Source organism: Aotus nancymaae, unplaced genomic scaffold (assembly GCF_030222135.1).
Source record: "Aotus nancymaae isolate 86718 unplaced genomic scaffold, 86718_ANA_hifiasm-v0.15.2.pri h1tg000077l, whole genome shotgun sequence".
Lineage (NCBI taxonomy): Eukaryota > Metazoa > Chordata > Mammalia > Primates > Aotidae > Aotus > Aotus nancymaae.
The window spans coordinates 15,813,114-15,839,579 of NW_026988492.1; the positions used below are offsets into that span (position 1 = coordinate 15,813,114).

The 26,466-nt window shown below is 36.3% G+C and overlaps 1 protein-coding gene across 3 annotated transcripts; it reads right to left on the reverse strand.

Annotated features, from left to right (window-relative positions):
* Positions 1-214: 214 nt before the first annotated feature.
* Positions 215-25,852, reverse strand: ARL5B (ADP ribosylation factor like GTPase 5B). Of its 3 annotated transcripts, none has more exons than XM_012465462.3 (6): positions 25,769-25,852; positions 14,225-14,285; positions 12,217-12,364; positions 9,040-9,123; positions 7,677-7,828; positions 215-6,621 (listed from the first exon to the last, which is right to left on the reverse strand). In XM_012465462.3, exons 1-6 carry the CDS (start codon positions 25,815-25,817, stop codon positions 6,573-6,575), a joined length of 543 nt encoding a protein of 180 aa, XP_012320885.1. In that variant the 5' UTR covers positions 25,818-25,852; the 3' UTR covers positions 215-6,572. The 3 variants fall into 3 exon arrangements, with proteins under 3 accessions (XP_012320885.1, XP_021526313.1, XP_012320884.2); XM_021670638.2 differs by lacking the exon at positions 25,769-25,852 and adding an exon at positions 25,580-25,592; XM_012465461.3 differs by lacking the exon at positions 25,769-25,852 and adding an exon at positions 15,983-17,252.
* Between the last annotated feature and the right edge of the window lie 614 nt (positions 25,853-26,466).

Here is a 26,466-nt window from a genome sequence, read left to right on the forward strand (position 1 = left end):
AAAAAGGTAACTTTCTGCTGTCTCCGAAATAAACCAGTCTCTAGTCCCAATCTGTTCTACAAATCCAGTTGTGTTCCTGATCCTGGGTTCCATGAGCCCCCACCATCTCACCCCTATAATAAAATCCTCCTCTCTTTGTTGGCATAGGTGTGTTTCTATCATTTGCAAGCAAAAGACTGTTAAAACAGATTTTATCTTTAAAGGAAACACCGGGTTCACTTTCTATTGGAAAAGTAATTATTTATTATGACAAAAATAAAACTGTTGACTGAAAACAAATGAATGTTACACTATATTGCACCATGATTGGAAATGAGCCAAAACCTGTCTAAGAGATGAACATTCCAGAGCAAACAGCATCCTTTTACTTGGGTTAAGTAGGCATGCAAACAACTCGTTATAACATAATTGCAGAAACAAAAAAGTATGAGTACCGGCAACCTAAACTTAACGTATAAAAGAAGCACTTCATAACAGTAATAAAGTATTAAAAACTTTAAAACATGTCATTTCAACAACCCCACCATCAGGAAAACATGCTTTGAACCATTTTCAAGAAGTGATCATGTGAATGCATTGATTTACTTGCTTTAAAATTTTTGTTAATGCTCATATACTGGACCAATGGAACACATTTGTTTGGCTGGGGTTCAGACACACAGTCTGTGACATGAAAACCATTTTTCTTTACTCTGTACAATACCAGAGGACCCACAGAGCAATCCAATTCCTAATTCTGACCTTATTAATACCATCTTCTAGTTGACCAAGCATAGTAACTAAGATATTCTTAGAGCTTTTGTAGAAAGCCTGCAGCTTGAGGGATAACAAGTTTGTATTTAAGTCTTAAGAAATGCACATGAATATGAATACAGACACTTTAAAGTTGTTTTACATTCTGAGGCAGGAAATATATTGAGTACAGGGCCTACTGCTTCCTCTTTAATGCTCTAAAGCACCCATTTATGTTAAAATAGCAATGTATGATTATAATCATTCACTCTGATTAGAATCAACGCATCAGCAAGGCTGTGATTGCTGTTAGGTTTTTTGTTCTTGTTTACAATATGCTCCGTGGAATAGATGAGCATGGTAAAATTTGTAACTCTTCTGTAAGTGAAAAAAACCATGACCATCATTTTATTTCACACTTTCAATGAAATAGCAGCTAAACTTTTTGAAAGTCATAAATAAAATTTTCATAACTACACTCAACAGTTTACTCGAAGAAAATAAAATAGGGGCTTCAGAGTCCCTAAATTTCCTGAGGGAAAATATAAGATTAAAGTGATTATGGTCTCTTGTGAATAGGGCTTGAACATGCAAATAAGTCACTGGTGACCGAGATCAACTGATAGTCATTTGATATCTTACCAACACTGATGGAAATATATTCACAGTATAATAAAATCAATCAAATTTAGGATTTCTCCTTTCTCCTATTTAATTAAACTAATTAAATATTGACTGAGCACTTTCCTATGTGCTTTAATAAAAATTGTATGTGAATCTGATAGATCTACCAGGTTGGCGCAGCTGGTGGTAAACAAGAGTAAAACAAAACAAAATCTCCAAGGAATGCTATCCCTTAGTTATGTATTTTGCATATTTCAAACACAGTTTGGGTGAAGGGGGGTTTTATGAGACAGTACAACATCCCACAAACTTGAACAAAGCACCTTATGGATTGAAAAATGAGGTAATTTTTTAATTAATATTTTACAAGTTGTGCAAGAAAACATTTCCATTCTTTTAAAACTTTCTTTTCTATTCCAAAAGCTATGCATGGCACATTTTATATTTCTCCATTTCCAGGAGAAAATGTAGGTTACTGCTTTAAAAAATGCAAAAGATTCCTTTATGTGATTACAGTTCCAAATTCTAAAACACTAGTCAGTCTTCACTCCTTTGGCCATATTAAAAATAATATAGGCCATCTAGCTCTACAGTAAAAAGACCGCATTTTCTGTAATTTTAAGTGCCTTAAATAGGGGGAGAGGCAGCAATTCGTTGCTTTCATTCACATTTTCTCTTACCTGATGTCCTTTTGAAGATTTTTCAACCTCATGGTATTGCTTTACTTTCTAGGGCTTTGAATTTGTTTTTCAGTATGTCTCCCACCAACTTAATATTTCCTAAATGTTTCACCAAACTACATACATTTAAAGCTGACTTTAGGTCTCATGGACACAATTTTTTTCTACTTTAAATTAAAAATGAAATAGTTGGGACATATTTTTATACTGGCCTTCCTCTATTTATTTTGGTCACCCAGAATTCTTAAAAAATACTTTTTGGGGGAACTTGGCTTTTGGATTTCAGTCTTCACAGTAACAGTGAATGAATAAGGATGAGACAGTACTGAAAAACTAACCTTGACTATAAACCACTTTCAGATATATGTAGACATCTGTAAAAGATTAACATCCTGGTTACTGACCCTACTTTTTCAATATGGAAAGTCAAACAGAACTGTAGTTTGGGGTGGCATCAAAAGGCAATAAACTCTGAACAAACCAACCACTTCCATTCAATTAGTACAAGCCAGGAAAATAAGGTAAATTCTCTAGAAGAGAATTATTTCCAACACAGGCTGCTTCTGTCTAAGCAGCTTACTATCCCTTTCTTAGCAATATGGCTTGTTTTCTCTTTTGCATTGTCATTAGCTATCTGCTGAATTTAAGTTGAATAGCAGTTACTAATACTTTTTTCCCTACTTGGTTGTATTCATATTCTAAATAAAGTAATAGGTGGGAATCAAATAATGGATAAAAATACATTTAATTGCATATTACATGTATTTCCCTATGATCTGGGAGATTTTTAATTTTTAACAATAGCATGTAAGAATTAAGAATTTTAAAACCAAAAGACATTTAAAGTTGTAGTTTAAGTTCCTCCATATGGGAAAAACAAAAGAAAAGCCACGGACGCTAATTGTCCAAGGTCAACTAGACAACTGACAAATGGCCAAATGAAGGCTCGAACCCACTTTTTTGGATGGCCAGCACAATATTCTACTAGATACAAGATACCATGCTGTATCTTGAAGTCATACCCAGGCAAAATGTAAAATATCCTTTAGAACTAAATTAGAGTTAGGTTTTTTTGGTTCCAAAGCCATAAATGAAAAGTCAGCCTCGTAAAGTTGGTCTCCAAAGATAAATTCCAACAAAATTTATCCATCTTTACATAAGACACCATTACACTTTTTTACTGATATGGTTTTACATAGTTAAGCACTACATAAAAATTGATCATTCAGAACAATTATAATTTGTCCTAAAAAATATATTAAAAAGGTTTTTTTTTTTTTTTAAGCTTCTATCTTCTTTAACATTTTCTTTGTGACCTCCAGAACTTTTCAGAGAATTTTGTTTATGGCACTGCCTATCACTGTTTCCACAGTAAACTAATTATTTTCTCTTTATGTTATAATGGAAGTTTAATTATGCTTAATCAAAATGACTATGGCTATGGGGTGGCACCCATTTAAAATTTTTCAGCAATGAAATATGAATTTATTACCTTTCCTTTAATGAATATAGAACAAAAGTAATGATACCTTTAAGCATACTAACACAAACTAAAAGCAAAAATTACATATTTAATCTTCAGTTTTAATAGATTATATATATTAATATTCCAGGTTTTAAGGAATTAGTTACATTAACAATAAAAAATATTCAGTATATTCCCTTATAAAAGGTCCTATTAATTCTAAAAGTTCTCAAATGGGCTTCAATAAGAATGATGGGTTTAATTAAAGATGAATGAAGAACATGACATGCTCAAAATTAAGAAAAATGTTGTATTTGAACTTGCAAGGATAACTTTACACTTTGGTTATAACATACTTAAAAGATTTCAGTTAAAATTTAATTTCTTTAATTTTCAAATTAAAAATAAAAGGTAGGACAGTCTCCTTCCTGAAGGTGATGTTAACGTAAGTGGGTCTCTTGCTTTTCACTTACTATAAACTGTGCTAGCCAATACGTGGAGGTGAAGAGGGGTATGAAACACAAATTATTTCATCACTGAAATAATTAGCTGCTAATGTGACTTCTAAAGAACAGGTACAATATAAAACTGAGAACTTATTTCAAAATATGAATAAAGGCACTAATTACAAATGTACACTTTTCAGACAGTATCTTATAATTCACTGATTTACAATGAATGTCAGAATCAATGCTCTAGTATTAGATACTTGCTTGGGTTAAAACATTCTCTTGGAGTACAGAATAATCAGTTTTCATGTTACTGTAACAGGAAAGACTTGAGTGAAAACCTAAAAAATACTCTTAAAAAGTCTTACATGAATTTGCTAATCATGAACTTTCCCAATTAGAACAGTTTACACTGATGCCAATTTCATCTTCAACACATGGCTAACATAAATCATTTCTAATCCAAAACTAACCAAATATTTATTAAAGGATTTAGAAAATAAATTGTATTTTAAAAATTAAATAGCAAATTTGAGTCTGTACTAGTAGTTGGCAAAATACAATCAACTATTAAAAACACTTTTAATATAATGCTGATGTGGTAATATAAAAAATAACCATATAATTACTCGATACAAGAAGGCAGATAACCATTTCATAAGAACAAATACAGGAGTATTAAGTATGCTTTTTCTCAAGACAGACTTATGAGAATTATCCTCAGTACTTATGGTAAACAATATACCCAAGTAGAAATTCAGGCAAACTGTGCTTAGGTAAACAACATCTTCTTAATTCCCCCACACCCCATACACACCACAAAGTATCCATATTGATTTATGTCTGCTTTTTACTCATGTTCTTGATTAACAGTTACTTAAAAACTAAACTAAGTTAAACTAAACTTATACTCTATTTGATATAGAATCACTAAGAAAAAGGTTTAAAACAAAGTTAAACAACTACTTTCCAAAGCCCAGAAAGCTTTCCTCTGGCCAGTTCAAGGGTGTGCTACAATTCAAGATAAATCAGAAAAATGTTACCACATTCGACTAAATTAACTTGACTAAATATAATACACCAGAAAAAAGAGCAAAATTTAAATCAACTTACAAATAAAAAAGATTAAAATTAAAATGCCAATTTTGAACATGTATTTGATATTATGAACACTGAATCTTATTTTTGATCAAAATTTTAAAATACTGCAAAAATGATTATTTGTATCATTTGATATTCTCTATGTATTCATTTTATCCCTTTCGTTTCAGCAAAATTACACATTTGAATAAACAGGATCGAAATACAACATTTGTCTTCCCTCTTAATTTAAGGAATATACTGTTTAGATTATTGTTCATATTAGACAACTGCCTCAAAAACCTTTTAATGCCATCCAATAAACTTTTGATAGATTACGACTTTTTCTTTTCAATTTATAAGTTGTTAAGAATATTAACTCTGAGTTTCATATTAATATTCTAAAAGCTAGGATTAAATTCAGCAGTTTCCTATAAGATTTTAGAACCCAAGGGATAACTACAAAGATGTCAACTGTTTCAAGTCTATTACATAATACCGTCAAATAAATTCAAGGAAAGCCATGTAGTTTTTAAAGTAATACACTGCTGGTGGTAAAAATGCTATGACAGACACAATTCCAAATTTTAAGGTACAAAATGGACTCTTCATACTTCGGCTTTAGCTACTGCCCAAAGCAGTTGTGACATATCTTGCAAAGAAAACAGCTAAAGTTTCTGTTGATAATAAAATTGTTTATAAACTGATACTAAAATATATTCCAACTGTCTTATTTTTAGTGCCGGTATGCTTTACTAAATTTTGATAGTTTTATATGCATTGAATAATGTGACGTTCTGAGAATATCAGATTTATTCAAGAATATTTAACATCAAAGCTGGGCTTTTAAATAAATCTTTTACCTTAATTAGTTTTTGACCAAATGTTGTAGACAGAAGAGTGAACTTGATTCCTTTAGATAAATAAACAGCCAACTTAATTTCCATGCAAATAACTTAAACATTATTCGATGACTCACAGTAATGAGGGCAAAGTTAAAAGGCAAGTACTCATGATGTACAATCTTCCTTACATATATCCTCAAGGTAGATTTCTTTCTTTATAGTAAGTTCTGTCCAATAGATGAATGGCTTATACGGGGAACAACTGTTTAGTGCCAGAGAAATTTGCAAGCAGTACCTGATGGTTTCCACGACTACTCTATCAAACCAGTAATTCTCTGGTTGGGAGGGAGTGGTGGTCAAGAATTGAAAGCAATTGGTCGTTAAGGTCATAACAATATTTCAGAAGACATTACACATATGACAAACATTTCTTACAAGGCAGTCACTGAATAATTAGAATAAACAGAAGAATTGTTGCTGAAAACAGTTATACATTATGTTCATCCAACTGAAGATTAGTGCGTTAAAAAAAAGTTAAGAAAAAATCTTTCATGTTCAGCTGCACTTGATTCAAGTGTTGCTCTCAGAGGTTTGTGTTGTTATAAATTAAACATGCTGCTGCCTTAGCAGCCAAAGGTACTAGGAAAAAATGTTCATGTCACAGAATAAATAGAGCAGTCTCTTTCAAGCAAAAAAGTTATCTCACACCAATCCGGGAGGTCATCCACTCTAGACCTTGGCATAACCTGAACAAAAGATAGAAGTATTTTTAACATTAAAAATGTTATACTTAAAAACTGAAAGCATACTTATTTTTAAGTCTTAACCAAAGGCTGGTAGCATAATCATTATTTACATACATCAGTGTCAACATTCAAGTAACAATATAAAAATTGAAATTTTTAAATGGAATAGTCACTTAAATATTCTTAATCAGTTCGCAGGAAATTGCTTCGGTCTCATCTTGAAGATATAACTTTGCTCGTTTGGTCATAACGATTGCAAATACTCCTCGCTTTTTAAAATTAACTGAAACTTAAACCATTACACAAAGATAGCAGGAACTTCACCTTACCCTCCTAAATTCTAAAGAGTGGAATACTTATGATTCAGTCTTAAAAGTATGAGTCAAAAAAGTCTACACACAGCTATTACACTGCAAGCCATTTCTGATAAATACTAAGAGAAAACTAAGGTGAGGTTGATTTGAGGATAAATAAGTTCTCTGATATAAACTGGGTAAAACGAAAATAACATTGGGTTCTTCCTGGCCTAATACCCACATTCAAATTGTTAGAAATGGAAGAACAGACTATTATGGCATTTGTCTCAAATGTTTATTGTCTAGAATTATGCCTCCCAATTAAGACCTCCTAATAATAAAGTAGATATACTCTTGAAGAAAGCTGAGAGCTTAGGTTTAAATCCTTGCAGAAAATGTGAAATTGCTTGCAAGCTTCCTCTTTAAAAGAAAGGTAACATTACAGTTTATTCTCGGTATATGATAAAAGCAACAAAGAACATAAAAAAATCTGGATTATGAAAACTTAATTCAATAGTTTATTGCCTTTTCTTGGTAAAACATTATATTTACATTAAAAGTTTTTAAGTTGTCAGTGATTCTACTAGAATTATTTCTGTCATAAGCCTGAGACACACTGTAAAAAAAAAAAAAAAAAAATCACCTTTAATTAAGAACAAACAAAAAAGAAACAGAATTTAAGAAGAAAACAAGTTGGCCTAAGAAGTTGGAAGAAATCTGAAAGAAGTCATACCTTCCCTCAGCCCAATGAACACCTACCCTTCTCCTGTGAGAGCACAGCAGGACTGAATATGCCACGGGTGATCCTTAATTGAACTAAGGGTGAGGTATTTCGAGATTTCAGCTGCTGTCATACACCCTTTCATATCCTGCTTATTTGCAAAGATAAGAACTGCAGCCTTCCGTAAATCCTGCAATCAGGACAAAATATTTCTAATATGTGAAATACCACAATTTAAATTTACCCAGCTGAACAGTTATAATGAAGGGCTTCTACTTTAACACAATTGGGCACTAATATTTACTAAAAAAAACCTCAAATACCCGTAATTTCATTATTCATTCAAACAGAGTAGTATTAAATAATTAAAAGTTATTTTTTATTTTTTGAGTCACATTGGTCAAACTGAAAAAAAATACATCTGAATTTTAAATACTGACTCAAAACTACATAAATAATATCCTAATAGGCAAATATGGTAGTATGTTGCCAAATACTAGAGTTTCTCCAGAACTTAAAAGTAGAACACTGGTGGTAGAAGCTGGGCAATACTTATTGCTTATTAGTCTTTGTATAACATAACTCATTGGTTAACATTCATTTTAGCATTGTTTATACTACCAAAACATTAGAAGAATAGATTGACTGTGATATATTCATACTGTGGAAAACTATAGAGTTGTTAAAAGGAATGAACTATAGCAGTACACATTAACATAAATAAAACACAATATAATGTATTATGGATAAATCACAATGTTGTACAAAAAAAGCAAGTTGCAGAAGAATATATGTTATATAGCATTAGTTTTAAAAACATGGAATACAATACTCTGTATAATTTCAAGACATAAAAATGTAGTAAAAGTATAAAAATATGCATAAGAATAACAATCACTACTTGTAGAAGAGTAGTTACCTCTGAAAGAGAAGGGAAGAAAATTGGATTGGCAAGGTATAGAAAGATATTTCATATTTTACATTAACATGGTGCATGAATGTGTTTTACTGCTTTCTTAAATACCTGAAATATTTAGAATTAAGTGATCTCAAGTTATTCATTAAAGAACTTTCAGTTATTATAAACTTTTGGGGAAAAGACCCTTAAGTTTTCCTATTGCTTATCTCAATTTATCAGACTTTCAAAGGCATGCTTAAGTAACTTTAACTTTGAACAATTTTTGCAGTAACAGTAATAATCTACAAATTAACGTGTTATTTTTTTTAAGTTTGAAAAAGTAACGAACATTTTTTACCTCAAGACTTTTATCAGTTTAGTATATAAAGTTGTGTTAATGATCAAATGGCCAACATTACATCACATTATCTTTGTAAAAAAGCAAAGGCAATGTACAGATATTTGACTATATTGTTTTTTAAAGATTTGCTTTAAACATTTACCTCATGAGCCAACATTCTGTATAATTCTTCTTTTGTAATAGCTAGTCGTTCCCTGTCAATGCTATCAACAACAAGAATGATGAACTAGAAGAAAATTAAAAGGAAAGACAGAAAATTGAATGGGGCGTTGAAAAGTTTTCTGTAAAACTACTCAAGTTATGTAAGTACTTTCTCTACATGGCATCATCATTACTATAAAACATCTACTGCTTTTTCATCATAAACAGCTTTTATATCAAGCAGTAAAATCTGAATGTTAGCAATAAGAAAATGATAACTCATAACTTCAACAAATAAAAACTGTGCCCAACTTGATTTTCTTCAAGTGATGCCCAAATACATAATACTATGATTTGTTTTCAAATGTTAGTAAAAAGTAACGTTTGAAAGGAAACTTACATTAAATCATATTTTTCACTGAAACTTCAAAGTACCTCATTATCATTCATCTAAACAATCAATAATTGTTTACTTATATATACCACAATCTCTTAACTCCTAGAAAGAAAAGCTAGTTTGAAAGAAAAAGATAAATGCATTTTAAAAATAAATAAGACATTTTTATAAAACAGTATCAACCATAAATGCTCAAGATTGAAACATATATACTTAGAGGTTAATATACTGGAGATGCAGATGAAATTAAATAAAGGCAAGTAGCCAGAAAAAGCAGGAGAAATCCATTGCTAAAATTATACATGAAAAAACATAGGTCTTCCATATTAATAAATAAAATAAAAAGAAGAAGATATAGGCCAGGCATGGTGGCTCACACACATGTAATCCCAGCACTCCAGAAGGTAAGGTGGGATGAATGCTTGAACCCAGGAATCTGAGACCAGCTTGGGCAACATAGTGAGACCTTGTCTCTCTACAAAAAGTACAAAATAAAAATTAGCTAGGCATGTAGTCCCACCTACTTGGGAGGCTGAGGCAGGAGAACTGCTTGAATCGGGAGGCAGAGATTGCAGTGAACTGAGATCAAGCCATTGCTCTCCAGCTTGGGTAACACAGTGAAACTCCATCTCAGAAAAATAAATAGGCTGGGTGCTGTGGCTCATGCCTGTAATCCCAGCACTTTGGGAGGCCAAGGTGGGCAGATCATCTGAGGTCAGGAGTTTGACACGAGCCTGACCAACATGGTGAAACTCCATCTTTACTAAAAATACAAAATTAGCCAGGTGTGGTAGCACATGCCTGTAATCGCAGCTACTTAGGAAGCTGAGGCAAGACAATGGCTTGAACCCGGGAGGTGGAGGTTGCAGTGAGCCGAGATTACACCATTGCACTCCAACCTGGGCAACAAGAGTGAAACTCTGCCTCAAAAAAATAAAATAAAATAAATTAAAAATAAATAAAAATAAATAAATACAAGTAGGGAAACAGACAATGAATCTGAATATAAACTGAGTTGGGCTTAGAAAGGGATAAATGGAAAGAAGGCCACGTGGCAAAGGAGGAATGGACAGAAGTTGGGGGTGCAACTGTGAGTTAATGAGAGAAGCGTGTCGGGAATTACTTAACACCTGTAACTTCTTGTATTATAATGGACACACTGCAGCTTTTAAGGGACTCTTCAACGTGAAGAATTTTCAAAAAGCAAAGTGACAGGGGCCATTGTTCTTTGTAGTAATTTTGATATGCTTGTAGAGATCATTCATTAAAAGAACATTTCATGCAAATGGTATCAGTAATGGATATCTCTTTCTGGACCCATGCTAAGTCCTCCAGAGTTTCAGTCATTTCAAGAATCACTCTTTTGAAATACTTGAAGTACATATGGATTCACTAGAAACTACTTTGACCTGTTCCTCAATAATAACTACCCTTTTCACATCTGGAGTTAACTGTCAGCTTTAAACTACTAACAGCTCTGATGTTTAAATTAATCATATGCAACAATGTCGTTTTTCCCTCACTTTGTTTTTTCTTTTTGAGACAGTGAGACTCAGGCTGGAGTGCAGTGGTGCTATCTCAGCTCACTGCAACTTCTGCCTCTTAGGTTCAAGCCATTCTCATGCCTTGTCCTCTGGAGTAGCTGGGACTACAGGCGCATGCCACCATGCCTGGCTAAGATAAGTCTTGTATTTTTAGTAGAGATGATGGGGTTTTGCCATGTTGGCTATGCTGGTCTCGAACTCCTGGCCTCAAGCGATCCTCCCACCTCAGCCCACCAAAGTGCTGGGATTACAGGAGTAAGCCACTTAGTTTGGCCCTTCCTTTACTTTCTAACTCATTCTGGTTTCAGAATGTTATTTTACGGTATAAATACATAATAAGCTATCCTTTATACTATTTGCTTACCAACATCTTCTGCATCCCCAATAAAATAATTAAGCGCTACCACAAGTGCTGATTATCTACGATATGGCATCTTAGTTTACTACTTACACATTGCAATGGAATATATACACACATGCACACATGTTATTATAATATAACTCTACAACGATAGTTATTTTTATTTAAAAAAGAAACTTAGTTCACCAAAAATTCTTCACATTATATCCTTTTCCACCTCCTCCCGCCCAACTCCAATTTTTAAAAGCTTTCATTTTAGAAAAAATAAATCTCTCTAAAAAAAAAAATATGGTGAAGATGAATGGAGACACCCTGGCCAACAGTAAGCATTCAACTAATAACAGCTCCTAATAGTCTTTCTATTTGCCTTTTCTTCTATTTGAAAACCCAAATTTGGCCAGGCATAGGGACTCACGCCTGTAATCCCAGCACTTTGGGAGGCCGAGGAAGGCGGATCATGAGGTCAGGAGTTTGAGACCAGCCTGGCTAACATAGTGATGCAAGGTTCTTTGAACTGACTGCACCATGGACTACACCATAGTCAAGTCATGGTGACCCCTGTGACTCACACGTACACCTCCAGATGGCCTCCCCAAGCCAGAAAGTCTAAGGTAACAGAAAAACTGCAAAGGGAGAAGAAGAGCTAGCTCCTGCAGTGCCTGATAACTGACCTTGCGAAATTTTACCATTGTTTCTGCCTCAACTGATAAGTCGACCTGTGACACTGGACCCTGTGGCCTGATTAACCACCCAAATTCCTTACAACAAGGGATTTTATTAAAAGGCAACTGTCAACACGACCAGGTGCAGCCTATCTACTTTCTACATTTACTCTTCGGTCCTTTTGATTAAAATTCAAAATTAATTTTAGCCTACCTCTGTGTTTGAGTAATATGTGTTCCACGATGACCGCAGGGACTCCTGACCACCAATATCCCACATAAGAAAATGAGTATTCTTCACAACTATTTCTTCAACATTGCTGCCTATGGTTGGAGAAGTATGAACCACTTCATTCATTAAGCTGTTAAAAGACAAGACACCATAAAAGCTCTTACAAATCTTGAAAACCTGAAGCTACTTTTATCTCTGTATTTTTAAGATCAATCAACCTTCTGCATCAATGATCATTAGCATGAAAATTAGAAACCTGGAGAACATTTTTGCGAACAAATAGCTAAACAACTTCAGAAGAAAAGACTTTGTTTTTGGTTTTTATTTGTCTTTTTAATGGAAGGAACTGCAAGCTTGATGGGAAAGGAAGGAAACAGTGTGGTGTGAATTTGCATTTCTGTGGCCAAAAATTGCCACACCACCATGCCCTGCTATCGGTTAGATAAGACCCAATGTCCTATTCCATCTTGAAACAGCAAGTTTTTAGGTGACTGTGACACCAATACTTGCAAAATAGCAAATATTGGATAGTAGGCTATCCGCAATTTTGAAGACTGTCTAAATTGAGACTTAGCCACAAAAATTAGTTCAGGTATATTAATCTAAAGTAGTCCTAAAAAGAAGACCATGGGCAAGTGAAAATTTTAATTAACTCTAAATATATTTAGAAGGCCAAGTGTGGTGGTTCACGCCTGTAGTTCTAGTACTTTGGGTGGATCACCTGAGGTCAAGAGTTTGAGACTAGCCTGACCAACATGGCAAAACCTCATCTCTACTAAAAATAAAACAATTTGCAGGGCATGGTGGCGGGCACCTGTAATCCTAGCTACTCAGGAAGCTGAAGAACTGCTTGAAGCTGAGATGTGGAAGTTGCAGTGAGTGGAGATCGTGCCATTGCACTCCAGCGTCAACAACAGAGCAAAACTCTGTCTCAAATACACACATGCACACATGGCACACGCGCGCACGCGCACACACACACACATACACACACACTTAGAATACTGATGCTCATATCCCTTGTATTATCATAATCATTGGTAAGGCTACATTTATCAATTAATTCAACAAATATGCCCTTGCAGGTAATGTGCCAGTACTGTGTTGAAGGAGGCGTGCAATTCTCTCTTGGGTTTTATGTATATTTTTGAAGCCATGTATAAAATTATTTCAACAAAGATGACAGGTTTCTGAAATGTTTACATGTGATATTTAAAAGCTATTTCATATTTAGACACATAATAACCAATGAATGAAAATGTTTTCAAGAAAAACAAGTAGTTATTCAACTCTGAAACAACAAACCTTAAGTCAGTAGCTTTTTAGCAAAGTAGTTGACAAATGTGTAAATCACTGGCTACTTCTGGTGAGCTATGGGCTGTCCTCCAATGCAAGATGAGTGGCAAGAGGTAAGAGCCACACAGTGGTGCAAAGAAATGTATAACTATTTTGTTAAAGTGCTTGGGAGATCCATTTCAATTGCTTAATAAGGATCATTTCATTGGCACTGAAAGGATAATGGAAAGTACTCTAACAAGTGGAATTTCCTAAGGTATTTATAGATTTCTCTGAAAGTCTCAAGCCTCTCCCTCTTGCAAGCTACTACAGCAATATTTTCAGAGTGATCACATTTCTTTTGACTTGACAAGTCTGGCTATGTTAAACAATTCCAAAGCTATTAGTCAGGAGGGTAGCAATAGCTTCCTAGAGGTATCAATTTATTTACATCAACCCCAGTGTGGGAAGAACTAAGTGAAATCCACTTTATCACCTCACCCCAGCCTTTATTTATTTTAGTTTAATATTAAGTCTTTCTTTCAAGGCCAGAAAACAATTTAGTGTTTGTGAAGGCTTTAGCAAATACACAACTGTTTATTTCACTCACTTTTCTATAGATTGTATTTAGTAAAATTAAAAAAATATATATATAATTATAAACACATTAGTTTCAATAACTAGTGAAAACTGTTTAATAAACATCCATACTTACAATTGGTAAAGAATGGTGGTTTTCCCTGCATTATCCAGTCCCACTATAATTACTTTGTGTTCTACAAAAAGAAAGCAAACCATAAACATTTAACACTGCTGCATTACTGCAATTACATGCTTTCAACAATGATTATTAGTTAGCTCATTAATGAGAATCATTCACTGAATATCTATTACTAGACTGTTAAAATACAGAAAGAAATGTTATGATGTTAAGGCTACCTAGGTAAAGTAAGACATCAATTATCATTGATTCTCTGTCTAGTTCTCTTATAAAAGAATGTGGGAGATGGGTAGGCAGAAAACACCAGAGAAGTTGGTCACTTGTACTGCGTCTAGAGGAGGGGAGACCCAAATATTAATCTAGGCAAAAATCATAACCTAAAATGTAAGTTTTTTAAAAAGCCCGTTTTACACACCTTTTTAACTCTACCAATCAAGTTAGCTTTTTTATCAAATTGTTTTCACATCTGTAAATTTTCCCACCTATGTGTATCAAGATGTGTTTCTTCCTCTCACTTAAAAATCCCATTTAAAGTTTAGAATTGAAATGTTTCATCTGTCACAAAGACATATGTATACTCTCAACAAGTTTTTACACAATCACTTACTGTTTAACATTTTTTTTTCCATCTGGATGCTACAGTTCTTTTGAGCAGATTCTGTTTCTGCTCTTTGTACAACTAAAACCTCTTCAGTTCTTTCTTCTCTTGGGTGTCATGCACTAGTCACCCCTTTTAATAAGCAGTTGCTAAAGCTCATCTAATTATTCTGTTAAGTGGTATATATTCCGCAATGTTCTTTGAATACAGAAAACACCCCAGATACCATCTTTCCTCAATTTTAACTTATGCCAAGTATACTAAAGATCCCCTTCTCCAAAGCAGAAGAATGCTTAAAAGGTTACACATTAACATCAACAGTGCACCTAAGGAAGTTGCCACAGAATCACAACACAGTCAATTTGTAGGCAACGATTTGGCACATCTCATATCAGAACCCTCCTCTTCTTGATGACCTCTGGTGAATATCAACATTCTGGTCATACAATCAACTCTCAGCTCATATTCCTATTCTAAAGTCGTAATAATTCAACAGCCAAAAAAAGAGGGATCAGGAAAAGTTAAGTTCTTGAGATATGCAGGTCTTCTAATGACCTACAGTCTCAGTACAGCCTGTAACAGTTGAGAATAAACAGGCATGGTCTTCTGGAAGGGCTATTTTCACCATGGCAGAAGCTGTTTGTAAAACAAAACAAAACAAAACTTGCTTGCTTAGTATAACTCATTATAATTTTCTCTTTCTCTCCCTTTCTCTCCTCTCCCCACCACTCTTTCTTTTGAGACAGGGTCTCACTTTGTTGCCCAGGCTGGAGTGCAGTGTCATGATCAAGACTCATTGCACCCTTGAACTCCCAGGCTCAAATGATCCTCCTACCTGAGCCTCCTGAGTAACTGAGACCCCAAGTGCATGCCACCACAAACAGCTACATATCCTCTAATTTCTAATGAAGCCAATCTTTATGTATTATCCTGTTTGCAATCCCTTAAAGTACAAGAATGTGTAACAGTGGAGGAACAAACAGATTACCTGGCACTAAGCATTCTAAATTTTGGTGACAGCTAGAAGCCCTACCTACCAAGCATCTAGAGAAAATAAGATGCTTGAGGTGGTGAGAAGGAAGCCATTAGTTTAAAGATAAGCAAAACCTGAATGCAGATAATCCTGTTGGGAGAAAGCAATGGAGGGATAGTACCAGATGGCTCCTTGTTGAAGTAACTCAAGTGAATACCCAGGTCATTTTCAAACAATCCTGCTCCTTGCTTCACATTTTGCATTATGATGCTTCACATAATACTGAAGGCCTGTGACGGTAAAAAGTCACCAATAATGCACTATTTTGAAAGGCAGGTCCCTAACGTGAAGTAATTTTAGGTTAAGACATTGCTGTTACTGTCAGTTATAGTAAATCAGAATGTTTTAGGCCAGGCACAGAGGCTTATCCCTGTAATTCCAACACTTCGGGAGGCCAAGGAGAAATTATCCGTTGAATCTGGGAGTTTGAGACCAAACTGCACAATACAGTAAGACATCATCTCTTAAAAAAAAAAGTTAGCCAGGTATGGTGGCACATGCCTATAGTCCCACCTACTCAGGAGGCTAAGGTGAGAGGACGGCTTGAACCTGGGAGGTCAAGGTTACAATGAGTGTTGATTGGGCCACTGCACTTCAGCTTGGGCAAAAAAGTGAGACCCTGTCTCAAAGAAGAAAGAAAACAAAACAAAAGAAAAAAAGAATGTTTTAACAATGTGTCTACATACTATGAGACAGTCACCTGAGACATCATATTTCACTAGAAATCTCTCTCTTCCAAGAGACCAAGCTGTATTCCTTCCCCCAATAAAAGGCTAAGAAAGAAGAGTGCTTCCAGTGTTACTAATCTATGCATATCCAGAGCCCCACACAATGCATGTTTATTCATACTAACTGAAGAAAAGGTCCAATCTAATAGTTTTTGTTTAATTTTGATCAAGTGCTTGCACGGAAGTTTCTTTGCACTCTTGGCTGTGGTGTTTGTTCTTTTCTTTTTCTTTTTTGGTAATGAGATATAAAGACTAAATATACAAGATGGGTATCCAAAAGAAAATTAGTTAAGAACACTTACTTGTAGAAAAATGCAGGTTAAAAAATATGAATGACTTCAATAGACTAACACCATGGGAAGAAGAGTATTAAAGAAGCATTAAATAGTAGCAGTGTTAAAAATAAATAAATTGTGAAATGTGTCCAAATTTATTCTAACACATTAAAATCCGATATTGTTAAATTGTGTGATAAAATGACCAACTTATAATTTTAACACATAAGAAAGCCTAAAAAATATGAGTAGAGATTGCCACCTTCTAGGTCTATAACATCTGCAGCAACACTGCCATGTAACTACAGAAGGTCTTATACATAGACAATGTGTAAACAAACAAACAAAAAAATCAACCAAACGAACGAAAATATCCAACTTGGTAACTTAGAACATTTGGAATCTAGCACAGAAGTTTGAATTATTGCAAGGAGAAAGGCAGTAAAAAGCTAGATGATGTGATGTCACATCGAAGACTTAAAGGCCTAGATAACAATGATGAATAACCAAGGAAGTCTGGCTCTTGAAAATAAACAAAAACTCATAAAAAACTAACTTTCCATACATTACACTGACTATAGGATCATAAGATTTGCTTGGGACAAGCCACAGAACTTGAGATATATTCCTGCCCTCTCCATGCCTTCCTCTCCAAATACACATCTGAAAACCTGACTCCAAGATAGCACAAAACTGCAGACCTGGAACACCTTACTTATTTTATAGATAAGGAAACTGAGGTCCTCGGAAGTTAAGTAATTTTCTCTACTAAATACAGGTAGAGGATGACACAGTGAAATCTAGAATTTCCCTGCTCTTTCTGCTATGCCATATTAACTTCCCTCTGTAATTCTCTGGCCTCCCCTCACTCCCACCACAGTACCCACATTCCAGAACACCTAAAGTGTTTCAGAGCAGCAGTGCAAATCTGATTATTTAACCACTCAACATTTACTAAGTTCATTTAAATGCCTGTGATATTTGTGATTAAGATGAACAAGGCAAGAACTCTGCCCTCAAGAATCTTATAAAGTTGAGTACGTAAACAAGCACTTACAAAATAGTGTAATTACAACAAAGTAATAGATACAGAAGTATCACATAATAACATTCTTAAGGATGAGAATGTTATTCTCATTCTAGAATCCAAGTCTCAGATACCAGGAAAAAAAAACGTCAATAATGAAAGGAATATACTAGTGTTTTACATGCAATACGTAAGTTTATCGTCATAATCATTCTAAGGGAAAGTGATATTATTTCTCATTCTGCAGATGAACAAATTGAGCCTTGAGCTGAATAACGTGCCAAACGTCATAATATTTGGAAGTAAAGATAATTTTTGATTCCAGAGGTGGAGCTCTAAGCTATTACACAATGTTTCACTAACCTGGTCACTTTTAATACTATTTATATAATAGTGGCAGGCTAGATATAAATACAATGTTTAAAGAGATTTTATTTTTTAATTCCTAAAATATTTTAAAATTTAAAAATGCTTTTGTATAGAATGAGTATTTAAAATGTATTATCTTTAAGAAGCTTAGAGCCTAAGGGAAAAGATAACCATGTTCTAGATCCTAGTTTCTTCTCAATTCTGTAGTAGATATGAAAAAACATATTTTTTACTTTTTTGTTTTTGAGATGGAGTCTCGCTCTATCGCCAGGCTGGAGTGCAGTGGCATGAACTCAGCTCACTGTAATCTCCAACTCCCTAGTTCAAGCGTTCTCCTGCCTCAGTCTCCTGAGTAGCTGGGATTACAGTCACGCGCCACCATGCCCAGATAATTTTTGTATTTTTAGTAGAGATGGGGTTTTGCCATGTTGGCCAGGCTGGTCTCGAACTACTGACCTCAGATGATCTGCCTGCCTTGGCCTCCCTAAGTGCTGGGATTACAGGCATGAGTAACCACGCCTAGCATGTAAAAAATTGTTTTAATGGGCAAAGGATATGAACTGTCTTCAAAGGACCATATACAAATAGCCAATAAACACATGTGAAACAGTCATCAACTTCAATAGTCACCAGAGAAATGTAAATCGAAATGATAATGAGATACCACTACATATTCAAGAGAATGCCTAAAATGAAAGACTGACAACACCAAATGTTGGCAGGAATGTAGAACATGCAGAATTCTCAAACACTGTTGGTGAGAGTACAAAGATGGTATAACCACTTTAGAAAATAATCTGGCAATTTCTTATACAAGTAATATTGTATCTGTCCTGAAATGGCATTCCAGGATATTTATCTAAGAGAATAAAAATATGTCTACAAAAAGTCTTAAAGGTATTTATCTTATTACAACCCATCAAGATGCAAAGGAATAACCTGTGGTATATTCATGCAACGGAAGTTTCAAAAAACTTAGAAGAAATAGTGTTCATGAAAAAATTGCCCCAAGAGAAATTATAAAAAATTGAGCAAATAAGAAAAAGATTTTATAATGAAAACTATGATAGCTGAACCAAAATACTTAACAGGAGAATTGAAAGACCAAGAAAATAACCTAGAAAATAGAACTCAAAACAAAAAAGAGGTAACACAGTAAGATAGAAAAGAATCTTTGATAACCAGTCGAGCAGAGTATGACCAACGGAATTTCCAGAAATGAAGAATAAAAAAAATCTGATGAGAAGTTGTGAAACCAAAAAAAAAAAAAAAAAAAAAAAAATCACACAACCAAAGGAGGTCTATCTGTAGGATAAAAAGGTCCAGAGAACCTACATATAATGCATTTTAAAAATGACATAACAGGGTACACCCCCTGAAATTTAAAAACACCAGAGCTAGACAGAAAATTCTAAAAACTGCTAGAAAGAGAAAAAAAATCAAGAATGGAGAACAGACAATGTCTTCAGAATTCTGAAAGAAATGTTTGCCAACTCAGAATTCTGTAGCCAGTCCAATTATAAATCAAAAGTGAGGACAGTCAAATAAATCTTCACGCATGTAGAATTGCAAAAAAGTTACCACTTATGATGCAGGAAGACTGCTTTAGCCCAAGAATTCTAGACCAGCCTGGGCAACACAACAAAATCCTGTCTAAAATAAAAGATAAAGACCTTAAGGTAAAATAAAACAAAATAAAAATACTACGGACACTTTCGCAGAAAATTTCTAAAGAATGTGCTTCATCAAAAAGTGAGAGTAAAGCAAGAAAGAATACATAGGTTTAATGCAATAAAAAAGCAATGGAAATTCCTAGACTGATAGCAAAGTCAAGTCCACAACAGTTGTGTACCAGCCACAGAGGAAAACAAGTCCAGATCAGGGCAGGATGGAGGACAGAGGGAGCTGGGAGGAAAGATAAATCATCTGATAGGTGTGAGGTGGGAAAAACTTACCCAGAGGCTTTTGGATAGTGTGAAACAATTTATCCAAATGTACAAAGAAAACTAAAGCAATGAAAAGTTTTAATTATTTACTCAAGAAGGAAGAAGTCATAGAAAAAAAAAAGAAATATAATTACAGCACACTATGGCTCAGCTATAAAAAAAGTTATAGTCACAATAATGAAAACACTAAGCGTGGATTAAACCAAAATACTGTATCAGGATGACTAGGAAGGGAAATGAAAGTATTAACTTCTTTTTTTTTTTTAATCATAAGATAAATGATAATGTTTAAAAATTATATCCTGGAAAAAAAGTTACAAGTTTCAAGAGATATGACGGACACACATCATTTTAAAATGTTTAACTTATTTAAAACAATATATATGTATTACTTTTATATAAGATTTTATGTTGAAAAAAATTTGGAAAAAAATTAACACCTACTATGGGCCAGGCATTGGGGATACAATAATGATTAAGACGAAGTTCATGCCTAGAGAAGTTATCTCCACTGAAGAGAACAGACAACAAATAAATAAACATATTTATAATACAATTACATATAATAAAAACATTATTGAGAAAAACGGCAAAGTAAAGACAGAGAAAAGGCCAAACACAGTGCCTTAGACTTGTGATTCCAGCACTTTGGGAGGCCAAGGCAGGTAAATCACTTGAGGTCAGTTCAAGATCAGCCTGGCCAACATGGTAAAACCCAGTCTCAAACAAAACAAAACAAAACAAAACAAACCAGAGAATGAATGTTGGGGTGGGAAGACTGTTAATTATTTATTTATTTTATATTTAGAGTTAGGGTCTCACTCTATCTCCCAGGCTGGAGTGCCGTGGTATGACCATAGCTCTCTACAGCCTCCATCTCCTGGGCTCAAGTAATCCTCCCACCTCAGCCTCCTGAGTAGCTGAGATTATAGGAATGAGCCACCCCACTCAGCAAGAGTACTATTTTTGACAAAGTGGTCGGAGTAAGCATCTCTGAAGAGTGACATTTGATTAGAAATCTGAATGAATGAATGAATTAACTAAACCATTCATAAAGAACGGTCTGAGCTGGGCGTGATGGCTCAGGCCTATAATCTCAGCACTTTGGGAGGCTGAGGCGGGCAGAGCACAAGGTCAGCAGTTCAAGACCATCCTGGCTAACACAGTGAAACCCCATCTCTACTAAAAATACAAAAAATTAGCCAGGTGTGGTGGCGCACGCCTATAGTCCTAGCTACTCGGGAGGCTGAGGCAAGAGAATTGCTTGAACCCGGGAGGCAAGGCTGCAGTGAGCTGAGATTGTGGTACTGCACTCTAGACTGGGAGATAGAGCAAGACTCCATTTCAAAAAAAAAAAGTAAGTTTTTTTAAAAAAATTAATAAAATTAAAAAAAAAAGTCTGGGCATGATAATTCACAGCACTTCGGGAGGCCGAGGTAGGAGGATCACTTGAGGTCACTTGAGGTCAGGCACTCAAGATCAGCCCAGCCAACATGGTGAAATTCCATCTTTATAAAAAATACAAAAAATTAGCCAGGCCTAGTGGCACACATCACTTCTCCCAGCTTCTTGGGAGACTGAGGCAGGAGAACTGCTTGAACCCGGGAGGTAAAGGTTGCAGTGAGCCAAAATCCTGCCACTGCACTCCTACCTGGGCAATAGAGTGAGACTCCATCTTTAAAAAAAACAACAACAAAAAAGAATGGTCTGGAAGACAGGATGCAGATAGATGATGATAAGTTTAACATTGGTGTGTTTGAAACAGGCATAAAGTTCAGAGCTAAGAGCAGAGATCTGAGAACTGAGCAGTCAGAAGTAAAGGACAATAATCATAAACAGTTGGAAACCAATGTTCAAACTGATAACATGAAATTAATGAATGGGAAAGAAATTATTAAATAATGAAATTAAGATGTTACTGTTACATGGTTCTGAAAAGGAACTACAATTAAAACCGTATTTCATTTGTTCTTAATTCTGGGTAACAGCAGGAATAATTGGCCGGTCGTAGTGGCTCACGCCTATAATCCCAACACTTTGGGAAGTTGAGGCATGATCACCTGCGGTCAGGAGTTTGAGACCAGCCTGGCCAACATGACGAAACCCTTTCTCTACTAAAAATACAAAAATTAGCTGGGCATGGTAGCAGGTGCCTGTGATCCCAGCTACTCGGGAGGCTGAGGCAGGAGAATTGCTTGAACCTGGAGGTGGAGGTTGCAGTGAACCAGTATCGCGCCACTGAACTCCAGCCTGGGTGTCTGAGCAAGACTCCATCTCAAAAAAAAAAAAAAAAAAAAAAGAAGTGATGACAGGTTTGTACAGTCATAAAACAGAGAGAAAAAGTTAAAAACGGAAAAAAAGAACGCAAAACTTTAGAGGTGAGCTACCATACACACATATGTAGTTCACAGAACTACAATGATACATAAAATGTTTGCAAAGATAATCAGATTTTGAAATTATGTCCTTGAATAACTGTAAAAGTAACCAGTCTTCCAGTTTAAACCATACAAAATTGCAGGAATTAGGTACTTTTTAAATTGTTGTACTTAGACAACACAAGCTTTAGTATATTTATTCACAGAAAGGTATCTAATTTATAAGATGCATGAGACTCTAAAATGCTACAGGAAAAAAAAGATGAGAATGTGGAAATACTGGAAGAAAGACAAGGGAAAGGAGTACATAAAGTAAGATCAGAAGTTCTTAACACTGGCTGCATATTCAATTTACCTTGGCACTGATGTCCAGGCTATCTCGTCCCACTCTGATTTAGTTGGTGTAAGGTGGGGCTTTGGGCATATTATTCTAATACATCTAAATCCACTGGATTAGATATGCATAGTGACAAAAATGGAAAATGCTGAGCTTGGTAGTTAATTTTGTTGATGCAGAAAACAAAAATACAGGCTAAGATAGATCTGTGGATTAAAGTCTTCAATGGCTCCCATTCCTTGCTCTAGATACTTTAATGTCCTAGTCAACTTTGGAGGCCCTCTGTGATAAGGTTCTCCTGGCTGTCTTTCCAATCTCATCTCCTCCTCACTCCTTGACAAGCAAACTAACATACAGCCAAGCTCAACTATTTTCAGCTTCTCTAAATGTACCAAACTAGCTCATTCCTCTCCTTTTGCATATTAATCCTTCTGCCTAGAATAACATGTCCCTTCTACAAGGTCTGCCTAGCATGCCACCCAAAATCCTCCTCATCATTACATTAAAGTCCAAGTACACCTTATTCTGCAGCCAATGTTATATTTTTACACATATCTGTTAAATAATTTACCACCTGCATTTTTTTGCTATGTTCATCTCATTTACTGATGTTTGAGTACTTTGCCAGCAAATAAGGTATCCTTCTTCTTTTTAATTTTGGATCTCATATGCTTAACTGCGAAGAATGGTCTATGGTTGTCTGAATGAATGAGTATAAAATAACAGAATAACTACTGGTTCTAAATTTTCCAACAGGAAAGTTAAAGGAAAAGGAAAATTCTAAGTAGAAATGGCGAGTTAGGAGTCTTGAACAATTGTGTGATTATAAAACTAGCCACTGACTGTCTTTCATCATCTTCTAAATTTTCCCCTTACATCTTTTATTCCCTCTAGTCTGATAAGGATGCCTCCAACGAAAAAAGACAGAAGGCAGCTATGCAGCCATGTGACGGAAAAGGGAGAAAGGAAAATAGAAAAGGATATACAGGGAAAACCAATTACTCTGGTAACGTTTTAATTCTCAAGCTCAGGGAAAAAAGAAAACTGGTGATTTTTGTATTAATCTTTATACCGTTAAGCTTTAAAATGCTGCTTTAAGGCCAGCCCAGTGGCTCACACCTGTAATTCCAGCACTTTGAGAGGCCGGGGCGGGTAGATCAACTGAGGTCAGGAGTTTGAGACCAGCGTGGCCAGCATGGTGAAATCCCCTCTCTACTAAAAATACAAAAATTAGCCGGGCATGGTGGCAGGAGCCTGTAATTCCAGTTACACAGGAGTATGAGGCTCGAGAATCGCTTGAACCCGGGATGCAGAGGTTGTGGTGAGTTGAGATCGCACCACTGCACTCCAGCATAGGCAACAGAGCAAGACTCTGTCTCAAAAAATAAATAAATGGGAATGGCGCAGTGGCTCACACCTGTAATTCCAACACTTTGAAAAGCCGAGGCAGGTGGATCACTTGAGGACAGGAGTTTGAGACCAGCATTGCCAACATGGCGAAACCCTGTCTCTACTAAAAATACAAAAAATTAGCCGGCCACGGTGGCGAGTGCCTGTAATCCCCGCTACTTGGGAGGCTGAGGCAGGAGAATTGCTTGAACCCCGGAGACGGATACTGCAGTTAGCCAAGATCACGCCACTGAACTCCGGCCTGGAGGACAGGGCAAGACTCTGTCTCAATAAATAAATAAATAAATAAATAAATAAATAAATAAATAAAACAAACAAACAAAAATATATGTTAAATGTACGGATAATACAAAGTGTAAAGCTCTGCTCACTTTGAAATCATTTGGTAATATCTGTGGTTACTGCATACAGACATATACATACACACGTGTGTCTCTATAAACTCGAAAAAGACTATTTTAGTGTTCTTATAAATCTACAAAACAAGCCAACTAAAGCCATTCCATTACCTCCATAACTTCTTAAACCCAGAAAAAAGATTAGATACCCACATTAGCAGTAACAAATTCGTATCAACATAAAAGGAAATAAAACTAGCTTACTAATTATGCCTGGCTCTTAAATGGAACATGAAACGAGTTGATTTTCAAAACTGGTTTCAAATACTAAGAAACCATTCTGTTCGAAGGACGCCTAAAACTTTAACTTATCGTCAGCCCCTTTTTTGGTCTGGGTGTTTTCTCTCTTCAGAAGACATCACATCACATCTCATTCTGACTCAGAACAGGTTTTACAACTTCTCGGTCCTTTGGACTTGCCACTTCCAGGTGTCTCATAACCTGCTCCAGACTAATTACGGACACGTAACGTCTTACACAAAACCGAGAACATTCAGTATTTGAACTCCTAAAAAAGGGTTTAGGATGAAGATGCTGGAAAACTCGTGTATCTGAATAGGACAACTCATTCCCGAGTCCTAGAAGAAAGCAGGCGATATCAGAGTGAAGGTGCACTGGTTTTCGGCTCAGAGGGCAGGGCGGGAAAACAAAGCAGCAACACTAGTTTCAAAAAAAAGTTTTAGGTTTCTGGGCGGACAGTTATCCTGGGGCTACACACAGACACAAGCGCGCTTCATTAAGACAGGACAAGGCCCTCCACACGCCTTCGGGTATCATTAGCTGTATCTTGCTTTACTTCGCCAACATCCACACATTCTCAATTTGGATTCTGGGACACCAAATGCCTTACCTTCTGCCTTCATTTCTACCACACCTCAGGTCTCTCCTGCACGTCCTCCAGCTCTAAAACACTGAGTTTCTGCCCGCACCCTGATCTAAGTCCCTTCCTCTTTGGCGTCTCCCCTGCCTCCGGTGTCCCCATCGGCGGCCAGACCCTCCGCCTCAGATTCGAGCTTCCGCGCAGCTCCATCCTGCTCACCTTGGTTACAGAAGAGGCTCCACAGTTTGGCGAAGATCAGCCCCATCATGAGCACCCGGGCGGGCCGCGGGGTCCCTCGGCAGCAGGTGCCGCGGCGCCGGGCCCCCCACCGCGCCTCGGGCTGCAGGGAGCAGACAACGAGAAGCCGCCTGAGACCGCGCAGAGAGAGCACTGCTAGGCCGGGAAGCCTCGACCCGACCCTCAGAAAGCGCCGCGGCGAGTCCCCACTGGCTGGTCCTTTGTTTCGAGCCCGCTGGGCCCAACGCCGACCCGTAGTCCCCTCGGTCTGAACCCACCTACCCAACAGAGCCTCTCTCAGCCCCAAGCCCCGCCTCCGCCCCGCCTCCCCTCCCGATCCCAGGACCACCCATCGCCGGAAGCTGGGCGCGTGACGTCAGCGCGCTTACGTCAACCCACGCCTTCGACGTGGCGTTTCCTCCGGCTTCACTTCCGGAGGGCGGGTCCCAAACGGCCGGCGTCTGGGAATTTGCGGTACTCCTGGGAGGTGGGGAACTTTCTTCGGTGCTTGGTCCCTCTGATGTCAGTCTTCCGAGCGTTTGTGGGACTCCCCTTAGATTTGAATCTCTCTGCTGCTAGCAGCAGCGTCCCTGGCCTCTAAGCCAGGAAAGACCATAGTTTCTCTAATTGAACAACCGCCGTTTGCTGCCCTTAGAGAACTCACAAAAGTGAAGAGTGTT